General features: G+C 39.5%; 2 protein-coding genes across 2 annotated transcripts; one reads left to right on the top strand and one right to left on the bottom strand.

Moving 5' to 3' along the window:
- The first annotated feature begins 21 nt into the window (after positions 1-21).
- LOC108045254 (RNA-binding protein 1) lies at positions 22-4,600 on the top strand. The gene is made up of 2 exons (XM_017124525.2): positions 22-632; positions 3,895-4,600. Exons 1-2 carry the CDS (start codon positions 232-234, stop codon positions 3,980-3,982), a joined length of 489 nt encoding a protein of 162 aa, XP_016980014.1. The 5' UTR covers positions 22-231; the 3' UTR covers positions 3,983-4,600.
- Positions 4,601-5,152: 552 nt separating this feature from the next.
- On the bottom strand, positions 5,153-15,222 carry LOC108045263 (alanine aminotransferase 1). Its single transcript, XM_017124535.2, is given in 8 exon segments — positions 5,153-5,876; positions 5,941-6,193; positions 6,195-6,765; positions 7,215-7,477; positions 7,551-7,640; positions 11,600-11,744; positions 11,838-12,087; positions 15,192-15,222. Coding segments are annotated over 8 exon segments (1,737 nt in total). The 5' UTR covers positions 15,208-15,222; the 3' UTR covers positions 5,153-5,727.
- Positions 15,223-15,436: the final 214 nt, after the last annotated feature.

Raw genomic sequence — 15,436 nt, 5'->3', positions numbered from 1 at the left:
GCCGGACGGTCCTGCTAAATCGCTCACTTTTCAACACTACCCATCGCGCCATCTTTTTTTCTCCACAAAACATATTTTCTCGTCCTGCTTTTTGGGTGTGTTCGCTGCGCAAAAGGCCAGGAAAATTAAGGAAAAACCAAGTGGCTTGCCAAACCAAAACCGAGAAGGAACCCCACTGATAGCCAGCGGGAGAAAGGAACCCAGAGCACACACAGATACCGACCCACAATAATGCCACGCTACCGGGAATGGGACTTGGCCTGCAAGGTGTACGTAGGCAACCTGGGAAGCTCCGCCTCCAAGTACGAGATCGAGAACGCATTCAGCAAATACGGACCCTTGCGCAACGTCTGGGTGGCACGTAATCCGCCCGGTTTCGCCTTCGTGGAGTTCGAGGATCGCCGCGATGCGGAGGACGCAACCCGCGGCCTGGACGGTACCCGCTGCTGTGGCACCCGCATCCGCGTCGAGATGTCCTCCGGCCGTTCGCGAGAGGGTCGCGGCGGGGGCGGCGGCGGAGGCGGTGGCGGAGGAGGCGGGGGCGGATCCGGCGGCGGTGGCCGCGGCGGAGGCAGTGGCGCACGGGCTGGAGGAGGCGGTACAAGAGCTGGCGATGGCGGCGGCCGTTATAGGTGAGTAGATCATCCCCCATTCGATTATGAAACATCATAATTTTGCCAATATGTGCAGAAAGAAAAACATATACACATATATTTGATCTGTGTCGTGTGTGCGTGTATGTATGCATGTGAAAAATCGATTCGCGTATACATACGAAAGCGGGGCCAGCCAAATTACACACACACACACACGCAAACACATACGTCTACCTTAGCAGTGGGACACCACTGTAAGCCACCGCACAGTGGCGTCCGTTGAAAACAGTCCCACACACAGTCACACACACACACAGTGGCGTCCTGGTTGTTGCTATCCAATCGATTTTCTTAGTTTTTTTTAGGGTAATTTCAATATAAAGTACCCCATTTCATTGCTCATTACGCACCCCCGAGGTTCATAGTTTAAAGTTCAAAGAGTATAGCTTTTACCTAGAGGAAACGTTTTGTTTGTTGTTTTTTAGTAAAAAAAAAAAATAAAAATTTATTACAAAAAAAAAACATAGTAAAACCAAAGTAAATCGTTTGACTTAGAGCCAATTTTAATGTGGTCTCACAATCATTTTGCAGGATAAAGTCTTCTTCTTCTACTACAACAAGCACAACAAGAACTACTACAACAACAACATCAATAATAATAATGATAATAATTAAAAGAACAACAAAAAAAGAACAACAACAGCTACTACTACTAGAACTTCTACTACTCCTCTTCCTTCAACAACAACAACAACAAGAACAACAACAGCTACTACAAGAACAACTAGTACAACAGCAGATCCTGCTCCTCCTATTACACACATTTCACCAACAACAACAGCCACCTCACCACCACCATGCAATTTGTTGTGCGGCCCTTGTCAGAACTTCAACAAATTCAATATATATATTCCGCTGACCAAGAACCAGAACAAAAAACCGAATGACCGCAACACTACACCCCCTCCACCACCTGTTCAGCTCGACCCAGGCCAAAAACGAATCATCAGCGACGTCTTCGGCTCCGCAGCTACAAGAATAATGCACCCAAAACCAGTCCAAACTCACTCACAGCCACCTACATACATATATCCCACTATTGGGCAAATGACCACTATTTGTGTTGGTTATTAATAACTTGAAACCATTGCCAAATTTAATGTTTTTTATTATACGTTGTAATACTTTGCTCAGTATCTTTCGAAACCAAATACTTAGAAGTATATTTAGTACAGTCATAGTTAAGAAAGGAAAGCACGATTTTAAGAAGATTTATATTCACTTATAAAATGGATTGCTTCCTGTTATAGCTTCAGTCGTAACTAAAAATCAAAATTTTGTAAGCCTTATTTTTGTTTTTAAAACTTAAATTAAGAGAAAGTGCACAATAGTGCTTTGTGATATAGAAGTCTGACTTTTAAACAACGATGAAATACTCTGCAAGTATTTCGGTTAAATAACGTAATTTCAACTAATCTTAAAAACAGCGGTCTTAGGTCCCAAAGTGCATCCCAAATTCTCACATCATGTACGGTCTGTTAGTTGACCCCATCTTCAAGCTACACAACGAACACACATACACACTCTACCATTAACCACACTAATCACCAAGAAACCACAGCGAACCGGGCATCGACGACAACAGAGCAACTCCATCAAGAATCTAACTCCAATATGTATCTATGCATATATATATACACACTCACCAGTCCAGCAACGCTTCAAAAAGTCAACTTCCTACGCCTCCAAGTTCTGCTGCGGTTGTCTTCAGCCTGCTTCCTTCGTCCCCAACAAACCACCCACCACCTCATCATCCGTCATCTTTAGTGCAGCTACAGCAGCATCAGCAACAAGCTACAGCTACAAAGACCAACTGCAACAACAGCTTCTACTTCTTCTACTACTACTACTACAACATCTGGCAGCCAGTCAGCAAAAGTGTCTCAAGGGCGCCCAGCCTTTGGTAGATCTTTTGTTGACCCCACCACCCAGTAGTTGCACCTTTCCCTTGCAATCCAACAAGATTGAGGCTGCTTCACGCTAATTCCTTCAATCGCAGCAAGTATGAAACCTTTGGCCGCCACCAACACCACTTCCCTTTGAACCGAACCGAAACGAAACGAAAACGTAACGTCTCTAACAAAATCCGTTTGTTATATTTCTATTTATGGTTTCTGCTAATGTTTTTTTTTTTATCTTTCGTTCTTGTATCCTAACATCTACTGAGATAATGTTGTTCGCGCTAACTGTCTGCTCTCTATGTATATATATATATTGTGTAAATGTGTTTATGCATTGACCCGATCATCTCGAATCAGAAATCAAAGTCAGATCAGACGGTTCACCAACCAACCAACCAACCAAACGACCCCACCAATCGACCAACCAAGCACCAGCAGCATCAGCGGGGCAGGGTCTTCTTCAAGCTCGTGTCTCCACATCGCGGATGGTAGGAGCAGCGGCACCGCCACCACCACCACCACCACTAAACCACAACCACCACCTGAACCTCTTTTGCTGATAACTGATGCTTCCCCACCAACTGCTTCTTCATACGACCTACGTTCTTCGGCTGCTGCAACAGAATAGAATGATTCACCAATATATATATATATATATATCCACCAACAACACACACCAAAAAACACCACACAGCCACCTTAGTCACAGTCAATCAGCTCAGAATCGTATCGTATCAACAGCCCAAACTACAAACTACAACAATTCAACAACAAGAACCTACTACTACTACTACAATTCAACAACAACAACAGTCTTCTCAGTCTGCTCTGCTCATCAACCAACTAAGCAACCTACCAAGAAACCAATCAGCCAACCAATCCAACCAACCACCACCAATTACTTTATGTAAATGTCACACCAACGCTTTCGTAAATGGGGCCAAAAAAAAAAAACCAAAAAAATATATCAGCTATATCTCCACCACCTTCAAGCACCTTCAGCCACCAAAAAAAAAAATACAGCCAGCTCTCAGCTCCGCTCAGCTCAAATTAAAGCTCCAATATCAGCTCTCCGATCCGTATCCGATCCACCAGATCCGTCAGCCCAAGTTGTGTGTTGTTTGATCGAGACCACTCTGTCAACTTTACGTAATTTAAGGAATTGTTTTCTTACTACACGCCTAGTTAAGTTACTAGTTAGTGCAAAAACTATTTAATTTGTATTTTCTCTCTCTCTCTCTCTCTCTCTCTCTTTCTTCCTCTCCTCTCTCTTTCTAAACCCTGTCTATGTGTCGTGCCAATCTGTTTCCCCAAACGCGCCACCCATTTCATTACAGATCCCGCTCACCACGCCGCTCCAGGACACGCAGTCGCAGCTTCTCGCGGGATCGTCGCAGCCGCTCCGACTCGAGGGATCGCCATTAGATGAGCACTAGGAGAGGAGAGCAGCCCCGATCCGGACGACACCTTATTATATATATATATAGAGATGTATAACACAGCCACACAGTTTTGGGGCCAAATGTGTCTGTTTTGCCCCCAAGAAAAGAGCGCCACAGATTCCTTAGTTTGACTCAAATATTTCCTCCCATACAAAACATATATCCCGACCCCACCCCCTCCTTCACCCTAAAGAACTCGAGCGAGCAACTCCACAAAAGACCACCACACAACCCAGCCATCTCCGATCTGGATCTGGATCGCAAGTATAGCCACAGTACAATTACGGTACATATTGGTATTTAGGCTTTAAGACTTTGGTAGATTTTAATTCAGAAAAAATGAAAATTAAGTAATGCAGCAACCAACAACTACAACACACAAAGAGTGAGGCATCAGAAGAAAGAAACAACAAAGCATGTTCGAAGGTAATCGCGATTATATAACACATTATCCGTTTGTTTCTTCTCTGAATCTGTCGCAACACAAAATGTTTAAGAGAAAAGTGGATGGAAAGAAAACGTAAGAAGTTTCTATATACGAAAGTGCAAGTAATTAAGTCGTGAAATGAGAATCAATAAATTGAACATAATTTAAAAACAATTTTTAAATGGTTTTATATATTTCTGAGGGGTTAGAAAATGTTTTAATGAAGTTATATCAGCTTTTACTTAAGTGGTGATTTTAAAATTGGTTACTGTCAGTAGCTATGCAAAACAGTCTGTGTCTGTGGCATTCACAGATTTTTTTGTACAATTTTTGAGAAAAATTGATGAAAACACTTTGAAAAATGTGAAATGTGAAAAATTGGAATATGGATCATTTTTCACTTAAAAATTTCAGTATTTTTACGATAGCAATGCTAATAATTGTCCGATTATGGAATGCCATACCTTGTTGAACTCGTAGCAACATTTTCAATCGAGTGGCATTCACAACTTTTTTTGTAAAATTTTTGAGAAAAATTATGATGAAAACCCTTTGAAAAATGTGAAATGTAAAAAAAATCGATTCATTATGATTTTTCGCTTAAAAATATCAGTATTTTAATAATGGTCCCATAAATGAATGCCATAAAATATTAATGCTAATCATAATAATACCACTGCAAGGATTTAAAAAGTTTTTCGATTTCCCAAGTTAAGATTTCAAGCCTTGTTTAACAATAGATTTGATTTATTTTCATATTTAGTTTTTTGTCTATAACAATTAGTAATGACTTGAACGCACACACATCAAATGTTTTCGTGATCGACTCGGGATAAGCACATGCAAGGCTATATATGTATATATGTAGATAAATATGTATACGTGTACACAAAGCAAATAACTTTTGTCTAGAACAATATCAGAATTATCAATTTTGCGCCAACCTATGGCTCTAACAAAAATTATTGTCACTTCTCCGCCAGGAGAATCAATTCAATAAGGATCAATATATGGTTTAACAAGTGGGTTAATTGCTAATTGGAAACGTGATATATCATAGATATAAAAGCTGCGCAGGATAGGGATACAAATCAAAGGGACTTAAACGTTTTACACAAATTATATATATTTATATATTATTCATATATAAAGCAGAGTAAAGAAGCATTCAGATATGACACAGTAACAAAGAGAAAAAAAAACAAATATGGTATTTTATATTTTAATCCTAAGCCGGAGGATCGACACTTTTAACACAGGGACTGGGGCGGGGGACGGGTGGGCGCGGCGCAGGGAGTGGTCTACTTGTACTTCTTCATGAAATCGGCGTGGAACACACGGAACTTCTCCATCATCAGCTTCAGCTTGTCCGTCTGCGGGAGGATCGTGCTGCGGAAATGCCAGGTGCCGGGCTTCTGGCCAAATCCGCTGCCAGGAACGATGCAAATGCCTGCAGAGGAGAAGCCCAAGGATTAGCCATCGGAGTGAAAAGAAATATGTAGAATTAAACTCACCACTCGTCTCGAGCAGCTCAAATGCGTAGAAAACGTCGGGGGCCATGCCTTTGGCCTTGGCAGCCTCAACAGCCTTGGGCGGGATCTCGATCTGGGGAAAGACGTACATGGCGCCCTGCACGGGATTCACCTTATAGCCCTCGAAGCTGCTGAGCGTCTTGTGAACGAGCTCGGCGCGCTCTTTCAGGGCGGCCAGGATGCCGTCACGCTCCTTCTTGAACAGCTCGTAGGAGGGCTCGCCGGGCTGGGGGGGGATTGACCAGGGCACTGACCGCCACCTGGCCGGCGGTGGTGCTGCAGAGCGCCGCCGTTATCGACTTGGTCAGCATGGCCTTGACCTTGGGGTCCAGATTGAGCACCTCCATGTAGCCACCGCGAATGCCGCACTCGCCGAGATAGCCCTTCGACGTGGACAGGAAGCTGCAGAGCTCGAGGCTGCGGTAGGGCTCGCCCATCTCGTAGGCCACCTTCTTGAACGACCAGAACTTGGAGTCCTTGTCGTAGACGTTGTCCTGGTACACCTCGTCGGCGAGCAGCAGCACCTTGTTTTCATGTGCGAACTTGATGATCTCCTCGATGTTCTCGCGGGTCAGCACCTGGCCGGTGGGATTGCCCGGATTGATTACGACCAGGGCGCGCGGATTGCACGTCTTCTTGGCCTCGTCGAAGGACCGCTGCAGCTCCTTCCTGCCCAGACTCCAGCCGGTCTCCTCCTCCAGGTAGTAGTCCACCTTGGTCATGCCGTACTCGGAAATGGTGGCTGAGTAAAGTGGATACTGAGGAATAGGCACCATCACTCCAGGAGCCTTGCAATCCACCTCGGAGCTGAAATGACAAAGTGGTTTGGATTAATCAAAAATTATGCACTTAAACTTAATTCTACCTCCTTAAAGCTCGATTTCAATTCAAATGTACATATTGTAGTGTTAAAACCATTTAAAAAACATTATTTTTCAAATCACAATTTCATAATATGTTCTTAATATTCTAATTCTATATTCATCGTTCGTATTATGATTGTACTATTAGTTTTTTGTATTCCAAGTTAAATACTCTTAAAAAAAGATACCATACATTTTTAATGAGCCCGTAAACATATTTATCTTGCTACCTTCTTTTATAAGTTTACATGCTAAAAGTGGGGCACTTTAGCCAAAAAACAGAGTTATTAAAGAGATAACAATACAAGATACGTAGCTCCCGAAAAAAGTGTCTTATCTGGTGCGATAAAGACCTGTTTTCCGGAACCTTTTTGGCGTTGGAGCTACACATACTTGACCATGGAGAGAATGCTCTTGATGCCGGGAGAGGCGCCGCCGGTGAGGTAGATGTTCTGCCAATCGCAAGCGATGCCGCCGTCCCGCTTCTCGATGTACTTGGCCACCTGGCGACGGACCACCTCCAATCCGGCGGAGTCCGTGTAGGAGCCCACCGACTGACCCTGGCAGCCGTCCAAAATGGCACAGGCGCGCTTCTTCACGTCCTCGGGATAATCGGGCGAATCGAGCAGTCGGGTCTCGAAGGTAAGCGCCATCAACTAGTAAAATAAAATTAGCCACATTTGAATTATGGTCTATAAATCAATTTAGGGACTCTACAAATCAACTCACCTGCCGCAGGAAGGTCAAAGGCTGCTGTCCCATGGCATGGCAATCTCCAATGTTGGCACGGATCACCTGGTCGAACGGCTTCTTGGCACCCTGCAATCAAATTCAATCGAATCGGAAGGTAAATTACACATTGTTTACTCGGTTGGTCAAATTTAATTATGATGGCGGATCAAATGAGCCTCTAATTTGTGGCTTTCACTATGCAAATTACCCTCAAGTGTAATTTGGGCCCTATAAGTGGATACAAACCATTTGGCGGCATGGAATATTTACAATTAGGCCAGAGTAATCGATTGAACTGCACTTCCAATTAATTTCGTATCACTCATGCACCATCAAGGATTAAACTGAAGTGCTGGGTTATTAGCGATAACTACCAAATGAGCTAAATTAGAATCACCCATCATTTTAAATGCATCCGAAGCTAAGATCAGCAATTCCAATTAGTTACTTATCACAAATGTGTCATCATGGGTTTACCATATACTTTTTTATTAGATTGTGGGTGAAGTTGGTAATAACGATTAAACAAATATAAAATTGCACAACAAATTCATTGCGAATATAAAATAAATATTGCGGAGAACCTTTTTATAAACTTGCTAGTTTTTTCTAAACAAACTTGGTGTTACTTTTTACTAGCTCTATAGGGATCTTTATTAAACATTTTTAAGTCAAGTTTTAGATACTAAGAAAATGAGAGTTCTAAAGGTAAAGAAAAATTTAAAGTTCAGATCAACAAAAAATATTTAACGTTGAGTAAGAATCCAGAGAACACCCAGTAGTATTCATATACCGAATCGGGTTCATAATACCCCTTGTAGAAAAGGGGACACAATAATTTGCTGTGGAAACTGTCAACAGTGTAACACACAATTTGCAGGGCACATGCAAGTTGCACTCATTAAAGAGCCACTCGTCTCGGGTTCCAATTTTACCACGCTCGAATGGGCAATTTGCTACATAATGTACTGGAGGGTGGAGGGACCTGTATATTGTGTATTTTGCGGCTAAATAATGTAAATTGCGGCATGTAAGTGAGCTTCATCGGTGCCGTTGACGTCATTGGGCATTCGGTGTGTGTGACTGACAAAGTCGTTATTGGAAAATTAAGGAATTCACAGCTCAACACGACTGTGAAATTACATAGCTTCTGGGGATACCGAAATCGAAAGCATTCTTCGCAAACTTCTCTCCGTGCAAACGTGTTCACACGGGCATCGCGCCACCTTATCGAATCTAGCTAATTATTTCTTTTTTAATTTCGAAAATTACTGATAAAAGCGTTGCCAAGTCGAGGTAAATGGATTGCACCCACAATCGAGTGTGTTTGTATTTCTCGTGGAAATATCTATAGAAATCGACTGTATCGCAACAGTGGAGGTGCAAATATTAGGCGTGGGAAGAAATTTAAGACTATCATATTGGTCAACCTCATAGGTTATAAATTAAATGTATATCTTATGATTGATTTAGGATCGTAGTTAACTTATTAGCATTATATAGACTACTAATTAGTTGACCACCGCTGTTGGCACTTATAGAATTTCAGATTCTCTCATGTTTTCTTGCTATGTATATGTACCCTTCGAACATTTCGTACTTGAAGTCGTTGTAAACAAACTTTTTGTGCTAAGTGGCAATATAATTGATAACTATATACTCGCACAGGTAGACTCGTATAATCATAGAGGACTTGTATAAAGGCGTTGGCAACCCAGACATTATCGCTGAACGAGCCTAAATAATAATAATAATATGCTATAGCGATTAAGCTAGCGAGTTCTAATGTCGAATGGAAGTGAAAATAAACAGAAAATAAGTATAAGCAGAAGTGAACAATTATACGTTGAAAGAAACAAAGATTAATATATGATTGATAGATGATCCTTATATAAAAAGTAAACAAAAATTACAATAGATTTGCAAAACAACACTACGTATAAATGGAAGAAAGTTATAATAGATTTATAATTTGAAATAAAAACAAAATGCTAGTTGAAATGAAGATTAGAGGTTCTTAAAGAGGTTCTTTAGAGATTCTTAAAAAAACCTTGTTGTTAGGATCAATTGCGCTTCGGAATGATACGAATTATCCCTGAAATAATGCATATTATTCAATTTATATTCACATTTATCCCATATCTGTTGGTATTTTACCAGTTGAGATTAAAATATGTATTAGGAGCAGGAGAAAATTCAACATTCAGCTGATAAGAATGTCTGTTGCTGTCAGATGATGACTTTTTGGCATATTGCCAAAGTGCACAAGTGTAGGAATTTGATAAAACGCAGAAGGAACAAACACAAGATTCAGTCAGTCGTGCGGATAAGGAAATCAATCGCAGCGGGAAACTGGGGGGAAATCAACTGGCTGTCAGCGGCATTAAAACACACAGAATGTGAAAAGTCAGTGGGGCCAACAATGGATTTAAATACGCTATATATTTCTACATATACGAGAGTACATTCGCAGCGGGTCAGGAAAGTTCGAAGAGAATTTTGCGAACAAAAAAGCAAAGAAAGCGTGTGTACAACATATTTTCATAGCTCATGCGCATGTTGGGCCTTTGTTTTGATTTTTCACTTTCTCGCAGTGATAACAGAAAGGTCCGCAGAATCCCACCCACCCACAATTTCCGCGCTTATGTAAGCCAAGTTGAAGGTCGTTCAGTGAACTTAAAATGTGTCACGATATTCTTCTACTTCAATTAAACTATAAGAAAGTCCAAGTTACGCAATTTAGAATGATTACAAACATTCATTAGCAATTAAGACCATGACTCGTTATGGTAAACGGGGGAAAAAAACTCGGTTTTAAGATGAGAAAACGGGTAAGCGGCATTTGACAAGCTCCCAAGGGGCAAATCATTCACCCTGCAGAGCAATTCTTAAACTAATTAGTTTATTGACTTGTTTACTTTGCCCCAAAAGTGTAATTCCCTCAACTCAAAGTTCACTTTGGAAATGTTCGGCACTTCTTTGCAGCCACTATAAAGAATATATTTCGTTTTAGATAAGTTTCGATAATTTTATGGCGGTAAGATTACAATTGACTGGGTTACTTTTGATAGCTTTAATTGAAATTGCTTCCTTTAGTTCAAGGTAAACAGAATATATGGTTGAAATACTTTTGAAATCTTTGAATGTAAAATTTCTGAAATTTAATTTCTGTAAGTCATCTAAAAAAATCCCAAGGAAAATATTGAAATAACTCTATTTTTTGTTCTATATTGTTGCTAAAACAAATATTTAAATATTTTCTCCAGTGTAATAAAAACAAACAATTAATTTCATCTGCTGTACACAATTCTTTGCTAAACATCAATAATTTAAAAAAAACACATGGCCTACAAATACAATGCTTATTGAAAGTGCTGCGCCCTTTTTTCTCGTTAAATTTTTTTTTTAATTCCATTATCATTTAAAACCTTGAATATTAATACTGGTATAACAACATATACAAATAATTTAAAAAGTTCTTCAATAGGCTTTGTGTGGTAGAAAAGTTAAATCACTCAAACTAATAAGAATATTTTTGGAAAATTGTTAATAGCTATTTACTATATATACTATATCTCGAACCAATAAAAACTTTATTATTTGGAACCGCCTTGCATATTTCTCTCATACTTTTTGCTTAGCAAAACATTAATTACTTCTTTTCGTGGTAATTTTTCAACAGGTGTCCTTGAAAAGGGGTGGATTACGAGGTGAATGATTCGGTGTGGCGGTCTCGCCCATCCAAGCGTGTATAAAAAAAAATAATAAAAAAGGGCGGCAAAGCGAGGCGGCAACACATCCAAAACAAACACAGGCACACCACATACATATACGATTACTATATATACAAAGCTATAGCGTGCTTAGACATTAAAATGCGGGCTTTGAGTTGCCGTCAAATTGGGGGAATCAAAGGGGAATAAAACGCTGGATAATGGCGACGCATTTAGCGCTTTGTTTGGCATTACTTTGGGTCTTCTTTTGGATCTCTTTTGGACTACTTTTGGTTACACTCTTGGTTTACTTTAGACCCATTTAGTACTCACCTTTTCCAGCTCCTTTTCGATTTCTCCAGCGCGTATTACCAATGGACCGCGAACCGCATATTCCATGGCAATAAAGTTGGGATTTATGTTATCCAGTTTCAGTGATTTCGAGGACGTCGGCATTTTGTGGCTGGTTGAGAACGAACTGAAAAAAAAATCGGATTCACAATTTAAACACTGTTTATTGTCAGATGTTGTTTCAAATATTTTTTCACTTTTTTTAGCGAGCGAAACTAACCGGCGGGCGTCTAACGGTTGAATGAAATCGCCGCTTTGACCGTGTCGCTGTGACGTTGCTGCCGCTGCCGCTGCAGACGTCGACGTCGACGCTTTCGCCGCACGGCGACTACCATTGTTGTTGCTATTGTTTTGCAGGAACGATTTCCAGCGGCGAATCACATATTGTTGTTGCTGGCGCTGCTGTTGTTGTTGCAAAGCGGCAGAAACTGTCGCCGCAGCGGGCTTTATTAGCATTCGGCTCATTATTTCTGCAAAAATTTGAGTAAAATCCAGTTAGTAAATATGTACTAAAAGCACTGCTTAAAAAAGCAAGCGCATAAATGGCAACAAATTAGCAGCACACGAAGAATAGGAAGAAGAAGAAGAGGAGGAGAATCCGGGGTGTGTACGTGTATAAGAGGCCAGCTTCGCAATTATAAGAGCGGCGAATTGGTGGCACAGCTGTTATCAATACACCGAAAGAAAATCCAGTATTGATATCGAAAATCATTAAAATATTAAAAGTACAAATATAAGATTATGCCCTTAATCAAAATGTGTAAAAAGTCGTATACCCTTTTTATATTCTTTTTATACAAAATAGCACTGCATTTCTTCACGAGAACATCTACCTCTGGTTGAAACAACCCGGTTGCTCAATAATTAATTAAATTTAATTATCCTATCATTATTTTCTTCTGTGCGATATTTTTATATCTTATCAATGGCAAGGCGAATAATCAATAAAATTTTAAGGGCTTAACAATGGCTCGATATCTTAAGTAAATATATACAACTGTTTAAAGATAAAGAGTAAATATTTACGAGTACCGGCAATTGAATATATTAATTTTATGTCGAATGTGCATTTAGTAGGGACGCAAACCAAGCAGTTGCACTTCGGCGCGAACTTTAAAAATGCACTTAACATTTCTTGTTGGAATATTTCTAAGTCGCATTAAATTTATGTTTGTGTACAAGCATATATTAATTGCAACCCAATGAAAAATAGTTGTAAGTAAACAACATTTTTCACTATCTTTAATTTTGGTTTATTAAAATAAGGTAAATGTAAAACACAACTAAGAAATCAAATTAATATAAATATGAAGAATTAACCGAAGTCTTAAGATCATATGTTCCTACATTTATGCATAGGAAATAACATGTACTATGCATTAAATAACAGTAACTTATTGTACTATCTTTAATAAACAGCTTATCTGTGGAAGTTTTTTCAGAGGCAGCCAACGATTTTTTTGGCTATTTACTCTGGCATTATGTATATGATTTAATAGCCCTATTTCTCCATAAAATCCGGCGAGATTCAATGGTTGCCCGTATCAGCAAAACGTACTTTTGACTTTGAGCTAAATTAGCAGAGCTTATCAGTGACGTCCCAGTGGCAGCTTACAAATTCCTCATCTTTCAGTACAATATATATAATATATTTAACGTTTCAGAATTTTGTACTTTGAAACGCTAATTGCGTAATGTGAAAAAAAGAATAAATGGAAAAAGATTCTTTTAGAAGCATGACAATGACCAGAAATCGCATTACCTCTACATACTATATATTTTCGCACTCAAATCGAGCGTCAATCAGCCGCAAATTGTTTGCTTTCTTTTTAGCGACAGCGAAATTTTAGAAATTAAAAACGCACCGAATACATGTCCCGAAAAACATATGCTGTTCTATACAAATATGCATATATCGGTGGTATATAGCAGCTTTGTTTATTCAAGTTCAACCCAAACTCGTTGGGAAGACATTTCGTTCGACTTTAAGATTCTTTAAAAACCGGTTGCGGATTTAGGAGGCAAGATAAAAAGGGAAGGCGGACAAACATTTGTACAGAGATTACTGGCTAATTCACACCTACAATTTTTGAAAAATTGATTGATACACAACAATAAGAGAAAAAATCAATTGAATTTATACTTGATTAATTTAAATCTCTACTTTTGTTTAGCAATTCAGAATTAAGATATATCTATTATTATGTTTATCCATACAATATTAAAATAAAATAATTTTTTCTCAAAACATTTAATAAAAACGAACAATTTTAACAAATATCTTTTAATCTTCAATGCACGTTTAAATTATATATATTTTTTCTTGGCATGGAACATTTGAGAGGCACTGTTTATCTGCCATAACTTTGCAATGTGTACCTCTTTTGTTTGTGAATTGTTTTGACAACAAACTGCCTTATGCAACAAGCTTTCAAAAAGGAAACTATATTTTGTGGACGTGGTGCACTTTGCACCATAATTTAACCCCCATCTCCGCATTTTTAACCCCCCGCATGGTGGACTATCAGACACATCCCAACTCGATAAGATAGTAACGATAAGGATTCCAATTAGAATCCGTCCATTCGGATCAAGTATTTTCCAGCCGTCGAGAATTATTGCCAAGTGTCAGCCAATTATTTTGTAACTCGATTGACACGTCGCAAACAAAACAAAAATATAAATAGTGATGGGTGGGGGGTGGGTTGTATTGTGATGTGCTAATTGGCTCGCTAAACAGCTGTTAACGCCGCACAAATAGGTAAAAAAAAAAACGCGGCACGCAATTCAATTAAAGAAACACGCAAAACGATAAACAAAATCAGGGTACTACTGTGTATTATTTTTTTTGGGAGCACAAATCACTTTCACTGTCACTTCCTCGGCGCTCCCAATTAGAATTTCTCGGCCACGGTGTTTATAAATATATATGCATATATGTGCACACCTATATATATATTTATGTAGTTCAAGAGCGTTAAATCGATTTTTCGCTGCACTTTTTAATCGGTTCACCTTGATGGGCGCTATATAAATGGGCGTGGCGATTATCTAACGGCTTTTGTTGTGATCCCAAAAACTTGCATAAACTTATTAATAATCATACACAATATACGTATATACCTAATAAATCTGTGTGTTGCGCGTATGTGTGTGTGTGTGTGTGTGCGAGCGAGTTCCAATCAGAATCGAATCAGAAAATCAAAGCTCCTTGGCCGTTAGCCGCAATTAAACAACTGAATTGAAACTGAAATCGAAACCGAAGTGCTGGCAATAATTTCAGTTGTTGTTTTCAGTTGATGTACCGTCTATATGTTTTTCTTATTGTTGCACCGCGCGGAAACGGCGTGTGGAGAAGTCACGATGAAGCGGTCGGCGATTAGTTTTTAAAAATATCACGTCTGCAGCCCTGACTCTCTGGGCTTTCGATAGACCGCGATTGCCCGCGATAGATCGGTAGGCGTCCGTATTGCAACACTGGAAAGCTTTCAAGAAATAACGGAATTAGTTTTCAAATGTTAGTTATTTCTTTAGCAAACGTCTCTATAAGTTTTATATTTGTGTTATTACTTACGTCTATTCTTCAACATCACTGTAGCCGTTATTTAATTTTGTAATGATTTCCAGATAGTAGCGGATACAAATTTATAGATCCAAATATTTCCTCCAAAATTGGTCACCAAAGCTTCAAGTTGCCATTGCAGCAGGGCCCACGGATTCTAGGTGTTTCTTTGGATATCCCTAAAATGTGCAATCCCAAAGGTGTTGTGTGTTCTCCCAACCTGTAAAGTGTCGTCTGAATATTTTAAAAAAATTATC

Source organism: Drosophila rhopaloa, unplaced genomic scaffold, assembly GCF_018152115.1.
Source record: "Drosophila rhopaloa isolate 14029-0021.01 unplaced genomic scaffold, ASM1815211v1 contig_3, whole genome shotgun sequence".
Lineage (NCBI taxonomy): Eukaryota > Metazoa > Arthropoda > Insecta > Diptera > Drosophilidae > Drosophila > Drosophila rhopaloa.
This window is presented reverse-complemented; position numbering and strand designations above follow the sequence as displayed.

Bases quoted from the DNA above. Each gene is read 5' to 3' on its own strand.
- LOC108045254 (XM_017124525.2), top strand. From the start codon at position 232: ATGCCACGCTACCGGGAATGGGACTTGGCCTGCAAGGTGTACGTAGGC. The intron at 633-3,894 runs GTGAGTAGATCA...ATTTCATTACAG, and splicing joins GATGGCGGCGGCCGTTATAG to ATCCCGCTCACCACGCCGCT.